The sequence below is a fragment of the Mercenaria mercenaria genome, chromosome 7 (assembly GCF_021730395.1).
Source record: "Mercenaria mercenaria strain notata chromosome 7, MADL_Memer_1, whole genome shotgun sequence".
Classification (NCBI taxonomy): domain Eukaryota; kingdom Metazoa; phylum Mollusca; class Bivalvia; order Venerida; family Veneridae; genus Mercenaria; species Mercenaria mercenaria.
This window is the reverse complement of record NC_069367.1, coordinates 73,551,530-73,571,651: the sequence shown is the minus strand read 5'-3', so window position 1 is coordinate 73,571,651 and position 20,122 is coordinate 73,551,530. Positions and strand designations below refer to the sequence as shown.

Sequence of the window (20,122 nt, the reverse complement as noted above, 5' to 3'; positions counted from 1 at the left end):
CTATGGTTTACGCCCGGTATCTGATGTTTTCACTCGAAAATATAGGTTAGTATTTGAAAAACTTAGTTTTACGTTCGAAAAACCTAGTTTATTGATCGTTAATCCTAGTTTTTCGACCGTGAACCGGGGTTCACGTAATTATAGGACAATTGGCTTGCCATAACCAGCTATTAGATTTATGATTTCATATCATGATGGCCCATCATAAAATAAGTGTAAAGACCACATGTCAAACATCAAACTTATAATTTCTATTCACAATTCATTAACATTTGTAATATTGCTGTTCCGGTAAGACTTGTTCTTTCTAGTTTATAGTGGAATGAATTTTATACCACCCACCCTTGGATACTTTAGTTATGTGGGTATCAGGGCTACTAAGATTTCACAATTTCACTAGATCTTTTTAAAATCATATGTCATAATATTTCTTAGTACCAGTAACCATTCTACTATCCCGTATACCCCCACACTTCTGCTCTAACCTCAAATATATTTTTTACATTCATCACTCCAACTTATATCACATAGTGTAGCTTAGATACTCTTATACCCCACCACATACCTCATGGATCTGTTTCTAACATAAAATAGTTATTCCTCAAAACCCAAATCATATAGATTAAGGGCCATAATTCTTGAATCAATATTTCATAAATTATACCCCTTTTTACTTAAAATTTCAGGTTAAAGTTTTAGTGCACTTTCACTTTATCTCAGTTATTGCTAAAGGATTTGATTCAAACTTAAAATAGTTGTTCCACATCATCACCTTCGTCATATGACACAAGGGCCATAACTTTGACACAATTTTTTCATAAATTATGCCCCCTTTTACGCAGAATTTCAGGTTGATTTTGGTGCACTTTCACTATATCTTTGTTATTACTGAATGAATTTGATTCAAACTTAAAATAACTGTTCCACATCATCATTATATGACACAAGGTCCATAACTCTGGTACAAATATTTCATGAATTATGTCCACTTTTTACTTAGAATTTCGGTTTAATTTTGATGTTTTTTCGCCATATCTTTGTTGTTTAATTAAATGGATTTGTTTCAGACTTAAAATGGGTGCTCCACACATCACAAGGTCCATAACTCTTGCAACAATATATTATGAGTTACATCCCCTACTGTGTTTCTGACAGGATAGGATCGAACAATTTACTGTTGATTTTTGTACCTTTCGTGGGCTTATATAATTGAATCGCCATTTAGAAAATGCTGAGCCAGATCGAAAGGCCATCGTGGGGACTTTTTCAAAGAGCTTCCGTTAATTTGTTGTAAACGCATAACAGAGCATTTACTAACGGTAACATAGAATTAAGCAATCCATCTATGCCACATATCTTTTATACCTATAAGTGAATTTATTTTACTATAGTAGAATTGCTAGGGGGTGTGCTGTTGCACATTTCATAACCTCTGATGAACAGACTCAACCAAACCTAGTCTGCTGTTAAGTTGCATGGTTGCGTTCCATGCTTCGAAACGATCTTTTCATAGATTTTGTTAATTAGCAAACACTTTTAGTGGTCATTCAATTGTGTTATACTGTAAAGTGAGTTTAAGTTGCAAATAATTTCTTAGTTTTCAAGAAATTGTATTGCACTTTAAAGTTACTTTAAGTTGAACGCAGCTATTCAGTTGTTAACATTTATTACACCTTGAATTTACATAAGGTTGTAAGTAGCTTTTAGCTGCTTAAAGATCCTACCATACACGTAAGTGAAATTAGGTTGCAATAGCGTTTTATTTCAAAGGAAATTGAATAGTCTTAAATGAAATAATGCTTCCGATTAAATAGCTTTTGAGATGGTAACAAAAAGATAACACTATAAAGGCAAACTTAAAATTACTATAAAGGCAAACTTAAAATTAATTTGCGAGTCTTTACACACAGACTTGGTTTGCGAGTGTAATGAAAAATGGCAGCGAAATATCTAGCCGATACATGTGAACGTTCTGGCCTATGTTGCCCTATCTGTTTACAGCAGTACCGTGATCCAAGAACTCTGACATGCATTCACATATTCTGCCAAAGCTGCATTCATCAACACATATTGAAACAGAAAGAAGGCGGCCATTTCAAGGAAGGGATAGAATGTCCTCTTTGTAGGAAAATAACCCCTAAGCTTGCTGCGGAAATGCAACCGGAAGACTGGTCAAAGAGTTTGCCTGTTAACTGCGCTCTTTAAGAAGTAATCGACTCGCAGAAAAATGAGGCTGTCTGGTGTAATGTTTGTTAAAGAAAAGACATACATACTGTTGCCAGCATGCACTGTATCCATATTTTTGCGACGATTGTGAAAAATTCCACAATATATTTGAGAATTTTGAAAATCATAGGATAGTTAGAATAGACGGCAAGACAAAACTAAAAACAATTCCAACTGAGTTAGACTGCTGCACTGTTCACGGGAAGCCAATAGAATTTTACTGCATTGATGAAATTCAGATATTGCAGAAAAACAGAACGAAGAAATGGAAACAACTATGGTTGTAACAATGAGAGAACCTAATATGAAAGCGAATAATGTAGATTCTTTTTATGATAAACAAAAGAAAGAAATGGACAGACAACTCATCAAATCGATGAAGAAATGAGTAGAGAACAAGAAAAGAGTTCTTACTATTTTGAAGGAATCTAGAGCAAAACTTATCACAGAGGCAACCTCTGTAAGGCAGATAGCAAGTCATAAATACGAATTTTACAGGAGTCAATGTAAAAATTTGACTTCTTCTTTGAAAGGTTCATATGAAAGGATAGATGTTGCACGGCAGTACGGAACACCGACACAATGTTCATTGCATTGCATAAACAAAAACTTCAATTGGCAGAAATCACAAAAAAGGGGATACAGTTTTTAACGATTTGAAATATTTTGATATTTTTACAGAAAGCAAAGGGTACTTGTCTTATTCGGAGGAAACAATGTGAGCTTTAAAGTCAAGAAAGAAAAAACGAAATTCCCGATTACAGGGCTGTTAAAACAGAACTGATTAGGTCTGCAAATTTGAAACCTACAAGTGAGGACGAAGAGGAACCTTTATACACTGGCTTGAAATTCTTGCCTGATGGACGATTAATCGCTGTTGACAATATAAATAGAAAATATATCATAATGAACGAAGAACTAAAGCCTGTATGGATTCTCAGTACTAAATACATACTGCTGGATGTTATTTGTATTTCAAGGGATGACATTCTAATTTCAACAGGCCTCGGTTTATTTGTGTTCAGTGAAAAGAAGACAATACTTTTAGACAAACAAAAAAGATTAAAATCAAGCGAAAAGCCTATTCCCTTTCAATATACAATGACGAAACCTTTGTCATAGGTACATATGATAGTCGTAAGCCTGCTGCTTTGCTGCACAAAAATGGAGAGGTGTTAGATTTTGATATTAAATTTCCAGATAAGGAGTGGAAGATAGACGACAGCTTCCGCTCATTTGATAAAGCATATGATAAACTTGCTGTTTCAGATAGGGCGGAGAACAAAGTATATATCTATGATACGAACACAAAAGTTGAAATAGTTGTCAAGGGCGAAAAAATAAAAAAATCCAAGAGGAATTGCTCCTGGTCCAAAATCCTGCTTCTTTGTCTGTAGTGGGAATACTGATGCCATTGTGCAAATATCTCATATTGGAGATATATTGCATTCGTACGAAGTAGATATGCCTAATCCATATGCCCTTTGTTTCTCCAAATACAACACAAAATTAGCCACTGATAGTAATGGCAATGAGAATTAATTGCAGCTTTATATGATATTACATTAGCACATACTTTCATCAATTAATTTACACATTATCACAGGATGAGAAAAACCAAGTAGCTCATTGAGTTATATAATAATAACTTCAGTCCCATTTACATCAAATTTTATTGACTGAGTGAAGTATATCCACTACCAAGTCGAAACATCTACACGTGGAAATAATGTATTCATATAGTACAGGGGTCACCAACAAGGTCTTCATGTATCCCCCTAGACTTTTTCATAGGTAACAAAATGTTTGGCAGGACTAACTCTTTCAAAATAAAAAATGGTCTATATATGATTTCACTTTCTCCATGGCAACCGTTTACTTTTTGAAATGACAATCATGTCGATGATAATCAGTCATATTTTGGTTAGATTTTGTGATAAAACCATAAAATGGCACCAGAATTGAGCGGAAATGTTGGCCTTTTATCAGCAGTATTCTTTTTTTAAAAAACGAATTTGCATATTCAAGAATATTAATAAAAATGTTACATAATGATGCATATTGAGGAATATTAATAAAAATATTACAAAAATGACAAGATTTTGTTGAAAAAATCAAGCTTTAAATCAAGTTGAATGTATCAGTCAGTTTTGATCTGATCCTAAAGTCTCTCACTGTTGTTTTAATAGCCTTTCAGTACTCTGTACTTTTTTTACTCCAAACTAGGTATATTTAGCTATTTGCATAAAATGAACCAGTGCCTTGCCCAACGTCTCGGAAAACACAATGTTACTAAAACTAAATGAAATGACATAATTAATTGTATCAATAAAATAGCGAATATGTAATAGTGAAGCTATATTGTTGTGAAATATAGAGTAAACAGGTAATTGGAGACAGAATCAGTATGTAACATACTTTACACAGGCTACGTTGGTGAAAAATCGAAAGTACGACGTCGGAAGTACGGAATAATTTCGACTTTTCAGTAACATGTTCCAAACTCACAATATGCAGCGATAGTCCTAATGGGACACCGTACAACAGTCCCTATCTGCATAGCACATTGTTATCTTCAACTTGAAATATGAAACACAGTAAAGACTTAAAATGTATACGAGCTGGTTAAAAAATACAACACGACAATTATTCTATCGATGAATAATAAAATACGTACTGTTATGTATATGTCATTTCCCCTTTAGACTTTACTTTTTAAGAGTCATTGTTTATTAACCTAGTTTTGAGACATCATATAAATATATTTATGGTGTTTCAGGTTGTTCTACCACAATACTGATAAACAGGATATAACAATTATTTTTAAAAGACTGCATTTTTCTTGGTTTTCCAGAATGTTCTCTTTATTCTTAGTGTTACATGAAAGTTCTGGAACCTTTCATGATACATTAATTAGGGAGCTGTTTTACGACAGAGCAGAACTTCGAGTTATAGATCTTACTGAAAGTTTCCTGCATTCCAAAATAATACCAGTTTGGATGTTTAACATTTGATGGATTTACATTAAAATTGTGGATTTAAAACGTTATCGTTGAAAAGAGGATTTATATTCAGTGCATATACTAAATTCAATTTTTATCTGTTGTGAAATATTGTGGAATTTATACTGATTGGCTTTAACTTTGACCAGGACAGGATTAGGACTATTTTCGCACGTTAGATTGGATTTTACGGCTACTTGACATTTTAAGGTATTTGAATTGTTACTTTAATGAATAGAATTATGTTATTGTTAATAGTTGCTGGTTTGTTTTTCTGTTACCTTTACTTACTGTAACAAGCAATGTTACCCTTTGACGTACAATGCACATTAATCAAATATTGCACCAGGGTGTTACATTTTTAGCTTAGCATGGCTCTCTGGGTCTTGTCAACCGTCCGAATCTTGTTTTTTATTACTGGTTCAGGTGTTTTAATTAAGTGACTATCTAACGAGAGCTCCGCCATTAAAGGTACGCCTGAAAGGTCTAACTTAGTAATGTTTGAGCTAGATTCCGACTCGGTACTGTGTTCATATACATTTCTCTTGATCCTTAATACGGGTTAAAACTAACAACATGTAGGTCCAGTTTCAGACTTTTGTATAAGATCTGTGACCTCGCCCGACTATTACTGCATATGGTTCTACCCAAAGTGTTGTCCTAATTTCTTTTGAGTATATTGAGTGTAAAATCGCCATACAATAAAACCTACAAGCTACTCTTTGGGTTTGAGTTCTTAGAGTAGACCAAAAGGAACGTCTAGACATTATAAGGCTCTGAATTCTAGGTCATTTTCTAATATTTATAAAGGACTTAAAAAGGTTTCCAACAAATACTGACTTGAGTGTAATAATCTTATCAATACTGCGTATTTCTCAGATCATCCAACAGCCATGTATCTAAGCAACAAGTGTCTTCTATGGTGGTACATTTTCGATAACAGGTATCGGGGCCGTCCTCTGACAAGGGAAGTGAATCCCCAGACTGTACCTGAAATGCAGTAAGCCAAAAAGAGTTGTCCTTCTATCTCCAGACGACAAATGTAGGTTGTAGGAGTTTGGGGAGTTCTTGGTACATGTATATTTGTTTTCTTTCGATAGTTCACGAGGAGAAGTTGCAAAATTGCCACCACTGAAAAGTTGAGAAATACACGCACTTTCTAGCGCTTCATCCGTACATGAACCGTAATATTCCGCTCCTCTTTTTAACTGGCAGGATATTCAGCCGAAACTTTCTGTTGTTATATATTGAATGGTGGCATATTTCTGCCAACCACATATCCACTTATTTATTTCGAAATGTTTCGTATAAAAATGTCACTTATTCAGTTATTATCTGGCAAGTGACAAAACTGCGTGTTATTTACTTAAGTATCTTAACAGGCCAAAAATGCCTGTTAGTGCCCACTACTGCCATCCACATATTCACTTACATAATCTAGGTATCTTGATTTTTGTCAGTTAGTCACTTATGATAAACACTGTTCGATCCTCCTCTACATCAAAGTGCTCAAAGCACTGTTGTGGCTGCAATTGCTGCTTATCTGAATCAAAGCGCTGAAAGCACAGAAAGGTTGAAACCTTTCGATCTGCTGTTAACAAATTATAATCTGAAGAAAAACATGTTGTTCTGGTAAGAATTGTTTATGTAGCCTTCACTCTCACAGGAGCTGGTATTAAAGGCATGAAGGTAGTTATTCGCCGGATATGCCACCGTGGTGTACTCGAATGTAGTCCATATTAATATATAGTGCAATTTTCCCGACTAGTAAAAAGGCTATTTTCATGTCAAATATCAGCTATATTGATGCTTGATTGTAATGAAAATGTCTGCTGATGTTTTAAGCTACGTTATACGCTTCAAAAAGTTAGTCGAAGCTGTTTGGTAAAATGAAAGTAAAAGTATGTATTTCCCGATGTCTACCAATACAATATTAGCGTTTCCATCACGTGTGTCAGTCACGTGACCATGGCTTCACTCCCATAAGTAGTCATGTGCATCTCCTCAGATCTTTTTCTACACAAACAGCTAGGCTTAACATGTAATAAAGTAGTAAAATATATCCCCGATATCGATCTAGAATCTGCGCTGACGATTTAATGAGAAATATAGCGGGTAAGTCAAGGTCTGTGCACCCTGAACAATAAGAACAATGGAGGGTAGGTCAACGCAGCCTAAACAAAGGCACTGGTGACGGACTCGCTTAGGTATGACTTAATCAGTAGCAGACGATGTTTTTCAAACCATGTTTATTCAACAGTAACTACAAAATCATTGTGTACATAAAAGCGCTCCCGGTGTTCCCATCATCTAAGAAAGATAAAACAAACAAAAGAGACATTGTGGTCCTACTGCTCACCAGGGTATCAGACGCTATACTCCAAGTAATCAGATCTCCAACAGTTCAACTCCAATATTATTTATGTTTGCTATGTGTCAAGTTTGTTTTCTATAATTGTAAGTTGAAGAATATAGAATTGCTAAATTGTGGTGACAAATTAGTAAATCAAAAGAATTATCAAGCGTAAATTAGAAGGATATGAAAATAATATCATAGAATCAGACGACTACAGGCAATATCGCACATCGTACAGTGCCAGAATGCACTTACTGCAGCCTCAACACCCAGAAAAGTTCAACTCCAAGAATTCAACACCTCAAACGTTCAACTCCAAGATCATTCTACAAGTAATCAGATCTCCAAGATTATAAATTTGCTCACCTCCCAAGACTATCAATGTTTGCCATGTTTCAAGTTTTTTTTGTACTATTGCTAAATTGTGAGGCTTAATAGGTAAATTAAACGAGGATTATCAATTGTTCTAGCAGGGTTGGCATATAAGTGAGGACTGTTCTAGAAAGGTTCAGAATTCAAAAGATACACATGTATACCATCTAGGATGTACCTCTGCGTGTCGGTCTTTGGATTACAGTATTTTATAGCGTTTCGAAAAATAACGAACAAATCTACAGTTGACAGCGGGCTACATCAACAACAAATAATATATATTCTTGACCTAATCAATACTGCTTTCTATGTTCACCAGTCTATTGTACATATAATATTTGAGGGAATGCTTTCTTGACAAATAGTTATGTATTAAATAAATAAGGCTACGTATTAAGGAAAGCCATTGTGTCGACTTCCACAAAACAAAAACACAATTTTCAGATATATAGAATAATGTTTTGACAATTAAAGATCATGGGTCCCTTCTCTTATTCTTAACTATAAGCTAGAAGACATAATTTTAAAAGTATTTCAATGTAGCTGGGTTGAAAGTATCGAGTAGAATAGAAAAACTAATTATTTTTCAAAATTCAACATGAAATCACATAATACACCAACTTTCACAATTCTTGGAGCACGGGTTGTATAATTCTACACATTTCTGCGAAATAAACTTTTAGTTTAGCCGACCCTAGAAATACAATGTATTGATGTCACGATTTAATCGTGACACCAATTCACTAAAAGTGTTGCAACCCCACTTCTTTAATTCATGGCCTGTTGCCTTTAAAATCCGCTATTTTGTTAAAAAAAAAAGTTTCTACAATCGACCGACCCTGCTAAAACAACAATAGAAGTCAGTGGGGTCCACCAAACTAGAAACTAGACCTATCTACACCAAAATCCTGCTGTTTCGACTTCCGCACAGTTTTCAGATAAAAAAGAACTATACCCATGAAAGTCGTGTTATGAATGTTTTGACAATTAAGGATTGCGGAACTTTTCTCTGTTTTTTTTTTTTCAGAAGTTTATATTCAACTTATATTTGAGTCACTAAGCAAAGCGCTGGCGGGGCACATGAATGGAATGTAGGGTTGCATCGAGAGAAGACGCAAAAGCCCCCTTGCGATGCTTGATTCTATTTTGCTTAAATGAAATCAAACAGTTTCATTAATCGGGGACACATATGTAGGCCAACATCAAGAAACTTCACATCATGCAAACGCCCCCATGTGATATTCAACATAACTAATCACTCGTTATGTACTGCTTTGATTTTATTTTGCTTAACGATCTATTTTAAAGACTCTGTAGTTTTCACTCTGTTTTATTAACGTTTCGGCCTTATAGCCTTTATCAAAATGACAAATTTCGAGTATATTTTTCAATTCAACAACAATTGTAATACAAATCCGGAACTGACGTAATGTTGTTAAACGTCATCGTCAAGTACCGCTAAAATCGAGACACATTTACGATTTACAGGGAATGCCAATATTTATCTTGTAAATAATAAAATAGGTCTATTTAATATTACATATTGACACAAATATGTAACATAAAAAACGTGCAGATGCAGCATGATTGCATGCTTAACGTATTATTTATATTGCTACATGGAAGTAATGTAGCAATATATATACTACAGCTATATTTACATAAAAATAGAAAATCTTAAACAAATATTTTGACTCAATTTTACATCAGTCGTGAAAAACTATTAAAAGATGAAATTAAATAAAGGAAATAAATAATATGAATCAGTCGTTATAAAAGCTGTACAAAAATAAGTAAAAATAAGAATAAAGGGAAGTAATTCAAAAATCTAATCTATTTTTAGACGAAATCAAACAGTTTTCTTATATAGCAAACTCCTACGCAGTGATCTCCCTTGCCACTTGAATCGGGACAGGTAGTAAGAATCGCATGTATATACAAGTACAAAAATGATTCAGATCATTTGCTGTTTTATTACTGACGAGTGCAATATATCATATTAAGGCTAAATTAGAGAAATCTTTATAATACGTTTCGAACTATTTTTATCGGCATATTTTCATGCGCTCCGGTCACATCCGGGGTTTTCTGAAATGTTTTAAAGGAATACACCTTCACTTTTCAAATTAGCCATGATCGATGGGTCAACAGACCTAAAAACATACTTTTTCATATGAAATGACGCATTCTTTAACCGTATTGTATTTACATATGTATGAAAATATCAACGGACTGTAGAACAATGTTCAAAGAGCAGTTTATATCAATAAAAATATCTGTCGATTAGCCTGAAAAAAGGGCAAAAACCTTACGGCGGATTAATCTGCCTTTCAGTGAAAACTGTCAGTATGATATTCTTGCAAGCTCTGAAATACGGTAGTTATAGGTCTCAACCACTTCGCGGTTTCAACCTAAAAAAAACTGATATATTAGGAATTTTTACTTTAAATCAGAATAACAAATACTTTTCTTGCAAAACATTCAGCGTCTGATTTTTTTTTTCAAAATGAATGCACTTTCACGGCCTGTCATTGCTTATTAATTTAGTCGTTAATGGATGATTTAGCCACCAATATTCATTTGATTATTTGTGGTGAAAACTGCAACAAAACTTACACCCGATGATATTTTACTGTATATAAGGACAATATATATATTTTTCCAAATCATGCAGCATTTTTTTTTTAACTTCTTTCAAATACTTTTGAACACTGCCTGCCGTTGATATTACACACACTGTATGATTTAGTCCTCACCAGGTAGCATTGGTTTTCATGAGTTTACTGTGAAAGGAAACACCACAAACATGCATCACAAATGTACCTCGCTGTCAATAGACGTCAGTTAGATATACAATAAAACAAGTGCAATAAAATTCCCCTATCTGTTACACCGCTGTTACTAGTATATAAACGGAAGCATCATGAAAGCGTAAGACAGACTGCCTTACAACTTTTATCTGAACGAGAAAAAATAAAAAAATGGTTAACTGACGAAAAACAAAACCGCTTTAATGTTGACAGATATTTCTAAAATGAATTAAGCTGAATAAAAGGGGCAGAAACCATTCTTAAAACAGGTTGACGGTTTAAATATTTCTCTTCATCAAAAGGAAATGGTTTTAAGTCTTCGGGTTTAGGTTGGAAGACATTAAAATTTTCATATTTTGAGAAATCAGTTCAATGAAATATGCTTAAATGTAAAGAGATCCAGCATCTAACACCACTGTCAAGAAATTAAATATGTATGACACTTTTCTTCATTTTGAGAACAGTTGTTACGAAAAGTCTAACCGTTAATCGGCAATTTGGGTACGAATATTAAGTGGGTATCAGGAAAACTTTCACAATATCCTTATCCATTTCCTATTTATCCCAATTACAAAATAACCACCATCATCAACATTAAATCGCCCCTATTGGATGTACGCACGTATTGTGTGTAATATATACTGATTGAAGGTAAGGGTAAGGTTTTGTCAGGATTTTTGGTGGTCGGTGCGAGGCGTTACCAACGGTTAGGGAGGTAGTGTGCACCGCCTGACTATGGCTAATCTTTACCTTGGAAACTAGCACTTAATTGTTTCCTTTCTTATTTTCGTGTGTGTATTTTTTTGTAGTTTTTCTGTATATTTTTCTACTGTATATATATTATACACTTAAGCATGGAGACGTACTATTTACACTTAAATCAAACACACACCACAAACATAACTAAATTTGCACCACTTTTCGTCAAGCTTTATCACATATACGCAGGTATATATGATGAACAAAATATCGCAAGTATTTCAGTACTTATGCTCGGCCAGCACAAGCTTTAACCAAGAAACATTCAAAACCAAACAATTAATCTGCAAAACTCAGAGCAAAATATATATATTCGAAACAATACACAACCAAACTGCAGAAAGTCAATTTATACACCTCTAAAACTCAAAACAACCCATCAACACACAAATTCAAACAAGCAACCGAATTAAACGTCAAATTCACAAAAGAACCAACAATTCCAACCGCCAACAATCAAAGTATCAACTTGAAATAAACCACAATTAAACAACCAAACAGCCAAAATATTCGCCGAATAAATCAACAATTATGTACAATGAATCTCCAACAACCAGATCAAGAAACAAATCTTTCCTTCAACAAGAGATCACAGAGTGATCTTGGCGCCCACTATTGAGCCATTTTTTATTGTTCCAAATTTCAAGACTAGCACAAGATCAATTTCAAGGTCAAAGTTCATTTTGGTATACAAAACTATGCATGTGCTTCAAATTTGGAGGCTGCAGCTTGAGAAATGTTAAAGTAGGTACTAGATAAAAATCAATGTCAAATTTCAATTCAGAATACAAAAATATGCATGTGATCCAAATTTGAAGCATGTAGCTTGAGAAATGTGAAAGTAGGTCACTAGGTCAATCTCAAGATCAAAGTTCATTTCGGTACACAAAACTATGCATGTGGTCCAAATTTGAAGGCTGTAACTTGAGAAATGTGGAAGAAGGTCACTAGGTCAAAATCAAGGTCAAATTTCATTTCGGAACACAAAACTATGCATGTGGTCCAAATTTGAAGCTTGTACCTTGAGAAATGTTAAAGAAGGTCACTAGGTCAATGTCAAGGTCAAAGTTTTTTCCAGTGCACAAAACTATGCGTGTGGCCCAAATTTGAAGGCTGTAGCTACAGAAATGTAAAAGTAGGTCACTAGGTCAAAATCAAGGTCAACTCATGTCAATGTTTATCTTGCCACTCAAAACTATACATGTGGTCCAAATTTGAATGTTGTAGGTTGTTGACAATAAGATTTTAAAAGTTTTTCCCTATATAAGTCTATATGAACCATGTGACCCCCAGGCGGGGCCATATTTGACCCTAGGGGGATAATTTGAACAAACTTGGTAGAGAACCACTAGATGATGCTACATAACAAATATCAAAGCCCTAGGCTTTGTGGTTTTGACAGGAAGATTTTCAAAGCTTTTCCCTATATAAGTCTATAAACCATGTGACCCCCAGGGCGGGGCCATATTTGACCCTAAGGGGATAATTTGAACAATCTTAGTAGAAGACCACATGCAAAATATCAAAGCCCTAGGCCCTGTGGTTTTGGACAAGAGGTTTTTCAAAGTTTTTCCCTATATAAGTCTATATAAATCATGTGACCCCGGGGCGGGGCCATATTTGACCCCAGGGATATAATTTGAATCATCTTGGTAGAGGACCACTAGATGATGCTTCATACCAAATATCAATGCACTAGGCTCTGTGGTTTTGGACAAGATGGTTTTCAAAATTTTTCCCTATATAAATCTATGTAAAATATAAAAATAAACAAAGGGCCATAACTCACTCAATAATTGTTGAACCAGTCTGATTTTCAGGGGGACACAACTAGGGTACCAATACATCATTCTGACAAAGTTTGGTCAAAATCCCCCCAGTAGTTTCTGAGGAGATGCGATAACGAAAAATTGTTAACGGACGGACGGACGGAATGACGGACGGACGGACCACGGACGCAGAGTGATTTGAATAGCCCATCATCTGATGATGGTGGGCTAAAAATCGAGCCACCAACTGACTCTAAACAACATTGAACTGCATGTATAACATGCGACTTTCTCTCGCTAAAGTGCGACCAAAACTGAACTGCTATAACCAAATCATACACATTCCAACGTATCTTTTTACAACTCCAATTAATAACCTAGTAACCACGCTCTCTCTCTATTGCAGTGAATATGTTATAAGCGAGGTTTAACAAGTCGTATAAAGTAGCAACATGTAAATACAGATAAACTTTTTTTCTCTCTCTCTGCTGTTAAAGTTATGATTGAATGCCGTTTTGCAACAGGCAACAACGAATTATTCTGATAGGTTTAACATAGGTTTAATAGTGTACATTCAATGCATGCATACACTCAATGCTGACCAAATAACCACAACGTGTTTACAAACAGAATCAGCTTCATGGAAGAGCTAGATTTAAAACTTGAAATCATGTGACGAGACTGTTTCTAAGAAATGTTTAATTTTCCTAAATTTTATGATGCATGCTCTCAACTTAACACAGCCTAAGTGCATTCAATATTATGGTGGCATATTTCTGCCAACCACATATCCACTTATTTGTGTAGACAATTTTCTCAAAAAAATGTCACATATCCAGTTATTATCTGGCAAGTGGCAAAATTGCGTCTTATCCAGATAATTATGTAAACAAGACAAACTTGCCTGTTAGTGCCCACTACTGCCATCCACATAAATAAATGTAGAAGTTTTATAGCAATTAGAAAGTGAAACGTATTTTCAAACGAAGGAATTGGAGGTAACATACGTTTTTGAAAGACTTGATGCATGTGTGATTCGGTTTCGAATGTTTATCGGCTTTTTCTCACGTTGTTTTGGCAAATATGTATTTTATTCAGGTTAATATGCGAGGCACGTTTTATGAACGACTACACAATGACGCAAGAACATTAAAATCAAAGCTGAAACACCAAATGGACAAGACTGACAAAGTTGGCAGTGAACTTGTCAGAATGAAAATAAAACTGAAAGAGAAATCAGAAGTTGGAACAAAACCTAGCAAAAATGAAAAATGACTGTTTTTGGTACGTGGCATTCCCTGTTTGATATTTGTCTTTGTTTTTTTTTTATCTAATTCAATATACGAAAGCTTTGTAAGTTAGGAAAATAATGTAAAGCTTAAAAACAAAATTGAACTGCTAACAAAGGAAAAAAGCAAAACTAGTAGGAAAGGTGATTTAATGATGTTAAGAATGCAAATTGAAAGCGTTGAGTCAAAAATAGAAATGTCACCAGATATTGTAGAAATAAAACTTACTAGTGAAATCAACAGTCTGAAAGGAAGTCTCTTCAAGCGTTACAAGACAAAAATTCAGACACTGAACTTGATCAAAAGAGAAAAAAAACATCCGAACACTGACATTGAATCTCCTGTAAATAAAGCTGCTGTAGATGATAAAATGTACAGTGCCAATGCAAAACTAACAAGATCGAACGGAAGGAACACCCCACAACTGAACAGCATAAACTATATTCAGTCAAAACACACAAGGCTTCCATAGCTGGCGACTCAGTTACTAAGATATTAAGCCGGCTAGGATGTCTGATTCTTAGCTTCAAGTGAATCGCTGGATGTGAGAACATTTTATAGAAGGTCTCAGTGACAATACAGTCGATACACGTTTAAATACTGCTAACAAAGATGCTAGTTATTATTGCAATCTTTATAAGGTCCATTGTTATCCTTCTTCTAGTATTTGTATTGATGTCACACATAAAATCTATCCTAGTGAAATATTGAACCAACCTATAACTGAAGAAACTGACTGAACACCATGATATAGGTTCTAATGATCTTTGTTGTATTAGTAATCTTTGGTTTGATAAAAAATGATTACATCTTTTTTGTACATTCATGTCCATTATTTACATCAAAAGCTTGGTGAAATCAAACTACTTATATATGGATATCCACAAATTGATATCCTCTGTTTCTGTTTAACTTTCTTGAATGAGTCATTTTCTGACAATGAATTGTTGTTAAACAGTTACAATAATAGTATGTTTAGTAAAGATAGGCTTACAAATGGTTGTGATTGTTAATTGATGTTAAGGAAAATCTATATTTTTTTCGAAGAGAAGATCTTGAAAGTAATTCCATAGGATCAAGACCATTGAGAAATGGTGATAGTGGTGAAGGGAGAAGACGTGTTTTAGAACTCTTTTAGAATTTTATGAAGTTTTATGTTTTATGGTTTGTAAACTGTTTTTAGAGGTATTGAGCAGATAATGTGACTTGAGTTTAAGCAGATAACGGCAAAAAGAGACGGCTAAATTAAATTATTTACGAGCAAAAACGTTGGAAAACTGGTTGTGTGAAATTTTCTGCCTACGTGACTGGTCCGCCATCTTGAATTTTAATATTTTTTAAAGACATGATAGTTAATAACAACGATACAAAGTGTTTTTAGACTTGGTTTTAACTGTCTTAATATATATTCTACAGAACTGCAGTGTTTTTTTTTATCTATTTTAATCATTTTAAACAAATTTTATGCTCGTGTAAACTTTGAAAAAAAATAAAAATACATGGCTTGATATCTGCATCAAAGAACAACTGTATATAATAGTGCAAATACCTGTATATGTATACACTTGTGAACATACCCTGAAGAGCCAAAACTGTATGCTAAGACTACCTAATCCAAAGGTCGGCATATCTGTACCGCAAGGTCAGGGAGCCTGTGATATAAAACATCCCTCTATTAGTGAAAAATTCTGTACGTGAAAGTGAGCTACAAAATATTTTCCTGGAGAACCCACCGCTGACTGTTATGTAGGGTGAAGAATATAGATTCTTGTGAATGTCTGTGATTCCTTGTCTGTGCAAAAGAAACATAAAATAATCTTGGGCTGAAAGAAAGTTACCAGAACTTGTGACCTAAAATTCAATGAATTAATGCTACAAAGAAAAATTGATTTGACCTGATAAGAATTTAATAAATATCTTAAACTTTACGGTATACTTGCTGTTTGTAATATGTACGGTTAACACAAATACATACTTTTGAGTTTTCTAAATCTTCAAAAAGTAAAGATAAAATTAGAATAAAATGGCTGCAAACAGGGACGGTGATGGTAACTTTAATGACAATAATAAAATTAATAGAACATCTGTTCGTTGAGTATGGATAAATCACCCAAAAAGAAGAGAGACGCCTGTAATAAACCACCATTTATTAATATCATACCAAAAGATAGTGGACAGGAATTGAAAATTGAGTGTAGTGCAGGTTGTTATGAGATTTTAAAAAATGAACCCATAAATCCAAATAAACTGAAAAAGATCAGTGACAAGCATAATATCGTATTTGAACATTGTAATATCACAGATGATTTGGGAATGCTTTGTGAACATGTTGTACGTGCACATACCAGACTGGTTGTAGGCTCCAAGGGTAAGAGACTAAAATTCACAATAAACTTATACAACACTCAGTGCTCAATATTAGTAAATGGAAAAATGCAGCAACATTTCAGGAGGAAATCCTTCCACGACATTGTGGAAGTTATTCAAAACGATCCAAACATAAATGATCTTGACAGGCACATAGCAGGTCTCATTGACAGATGTGTATCCGCAAACAAGCAGAACTTGACCCCATCCCATAATATGATATCAGATGAACCTCTTAGTAAACAATCACAAAGTTTCTCCAATAAATCCCAGGATCAACAAAATGAAAACTGTATACACTGTAGTGAACCTGTGTCAAATAATACTGATGGAATACAGTGTGATGTATGCCAGCGCTGGTTCCACTACCCATGTGAACAATTGGATGCATTGGTGATAAGATTTCATTTAGAAGATAATCTGAACAGCTGTGTATCATGCCGACACTTGACTGTCCTTGTCACATCTGACATTCAGAATACCTCTATAGAGGAAAATTTTATAAATTCAATTCTCTCACCAGATAGTGAAATAAGTGAAAGAAATAATGCAGAATCTTCACAAGACAAACAAATAGACTATGAAAAAACAAATCAAAGTAATGAACATAATATATTAGTTTTAAATAATTTAGCCAAGTTTATATATTTAGCAAACATAAAGCGTGCAGCTTATACCGATTAATTGTACAGTTTACTGCGATTATTACATATACTGTTCACTTTGTTTAAACGCAACATATAACTTTATTTTGCTTGGCCTTAACCACATTTTGGATAAGCGATGTGCTATAAATATTTGTCCGATATATATTTGACCTCTTTTCAATTATTAGTAATCCGTCATTCATGATCCAATCTAAATTTAGCCGTATGCAGATAAGGTTGTGTGCGTACGAATTCATGTATCGTTTTAAGTTATCATTGTACAGTGTTGAAAATCATTATGTTTCATCATTCATTGTATATTGTCCATACTCTTCTCATGTTTCTTTGTCGCCGCTTATGAATACTACATCTTACTACTCAAACAACAATGCAACAAGTAAGGTCATCTCAACCCTTTGGAAAAAACTTATTGTTCACATTAATACCTGTATTAATACCAGCAACACAATAGTTCCTCCCAAACGGTATGCAGTATTATAAGCAACCAACATTGCATGGTGGAATGACAACCCAACCACATACTACGCATATATGTAATCCGTATGTAACTCTAAATCCACCACATATAAGGCTCCCACCTCCCATGCAGTTGAACTCTGGTATACTCGGATATGGACAGGTACCCTATACAACTGGTGTACAACACAATCATAATTTAGGACAGACCCCTCTAATAATTAGGAATCAAAATGTACTGAATCAAGGACAACCATCTGGTTCTCGACCAAATATGTATCCCCCCCCCCCCCCCCCCCCACACACACACACCAAATTATGAACAGACATTTGTTACAGCAACTAACAATGGAAATATGTATGCCAGTCAAACACCTGTCCCAGACTCAGCCACATACCTGTCACACTGACATATACGAGTATACGACTCATCAGTGAGTTCCTACTCCTAAGCACGAAATCGATATCCCCACCATCACTAGTGTACCTACCAAAAATATCTCAGTCAACTAGAGATAGTACTCTACAGATTCTAGTCTTACGACTAGTACGCTAACCTACCACTATGCAACTGAATCCTAGTACAAGATCAGTGAAATATCCGACGAACACCAAACTGATAGTAATCAAGCAGAAAAAATGGATAAGGTAAGTCGGTCACAGATAAACCCTTCTCTATTAGATTTAGCTACTGGTCCCCCGATTAAAAGACGACATAGTAGTGCAAAACCTACTCATGCTATGCACTCAACTCCAAAGAAAGTACGATTTGCAGAAAAAACCACCTTTCTACTGAACCTATAGAAATTGATGAGACTAGTCAAAACCAACGTGAGCAGTCTTTTTCACTACACGGCAGAGCCTCCACACGATTGGAACCGTACCAAGACCAGAAACAAATAGCAGCCCCAGAATCTCCTTTGCAACACTTAATGTAAAAATGTGAAGAGCAATCTTGCATATGTTGAACATCTACTCAAATCTATTGACATACTTTGTTTACAAGAACACTGGCTGTTTGAATTTCAACTAAAATACCTCAATACTATCTCCACTGAACACTGTGCATTCGGTAAAGCAGTTGATGCGAACAATCCGGTATCGCCTATACAAGTTACAAGAGGGTATGGGGTCTCTGATATCCTGTACAGGAATAACTGGAATATAAAGACTATTAAGTGCCCTGAGGGTCGAGAGAGGATTTAATCCAAAACTATGTATAGTTAGCGTATACATGCCTTCCAGAGGGAATAACTCCAGAGATGAGTATCAGGCAACACTTGATGAACTCGCAGAGATTGTGCAAAAATATAACTTAACCTATGCTATCCTTTTATGTGGTGTCATGAATACCTCACTATCTAGAAACCCCCAAATGATCAAGACAAGCTATTGAAAAAATTCTGTGATGAAAATGAATTAGTTTCAAAACAGTGTGGTATTTCCACATTCATTCACTGCAATGGAAAAGATCGATACGAAATTGACTATATTCTCATGAACGAAATAGCAAATACTGTGACAACAACCGTTAGTATCTCAAATGGTTTTCAGAATACTTCAGATAATGTGTATTTCTACAACTCTACAGATAAAGTATAATTAGAAACCTAATGATGAAGTGGTGATCTCTAGTAAACCCGCATGAAGTAAGTGCAATCGTCCGTTATATCAACAATGTGTGACTGAACAATTTCAATCAATCGATTTCAGTCCTCATACAGACATAGAAAAACAATTGAAACTTTTATTGATGTAAGACAGCAGAGAAAATGAGTATTCCACAAAAACCAAAGAAAGCAAAGAAAAGACGGCGTTTTCAGTTATAGAACAAAGAGATTAAAGAAGCTTCACAATTAAGTAAAAGAGCCTGGTGGACGTGGAAAGAGAAAGGCTCCCCTAAAGAACCTGCAAACCCACATTTACTTTCCATGATTACAGCCAAACGATTGCTAAGAAAAGCTCAAAGAAGATTAGCATCCAGTCACCACAGGAAGTGTTTAGAGAACATCATGGACTCTGAGGGTGATGACAAAACCTTTTATAAA

At 34.7% G+C, this 20,122-nt stretch overlaps 1 protein-coding gene across 1 annotated transcript; it reads left to right on the top strand.

The window, feature by feature from the left end:
* The first annotated feature begins 1,935 nt into the window (after nt 1-1,935).
* On the top strand, nt 1,936-14,569 carry LOC128558344 (E3 ubiquitin-protein ligase RNF170-like). Its single transcript, XM_053547277.1, has 3 exons — nt 1,936-2,179; nt 3,349-3,512; nt 14,393-14,569. The coding sequence occupies exons 1-3, from the start codon at nt 1,936-1,938 to the stop codon at nt 14,567-14,569; spliced, it is 585 nt and encodes a 194-aa protein (XP_053403252.1).
* Nucleotides 14,570-20,122: the final 5,553 nt, after the last annotated feature.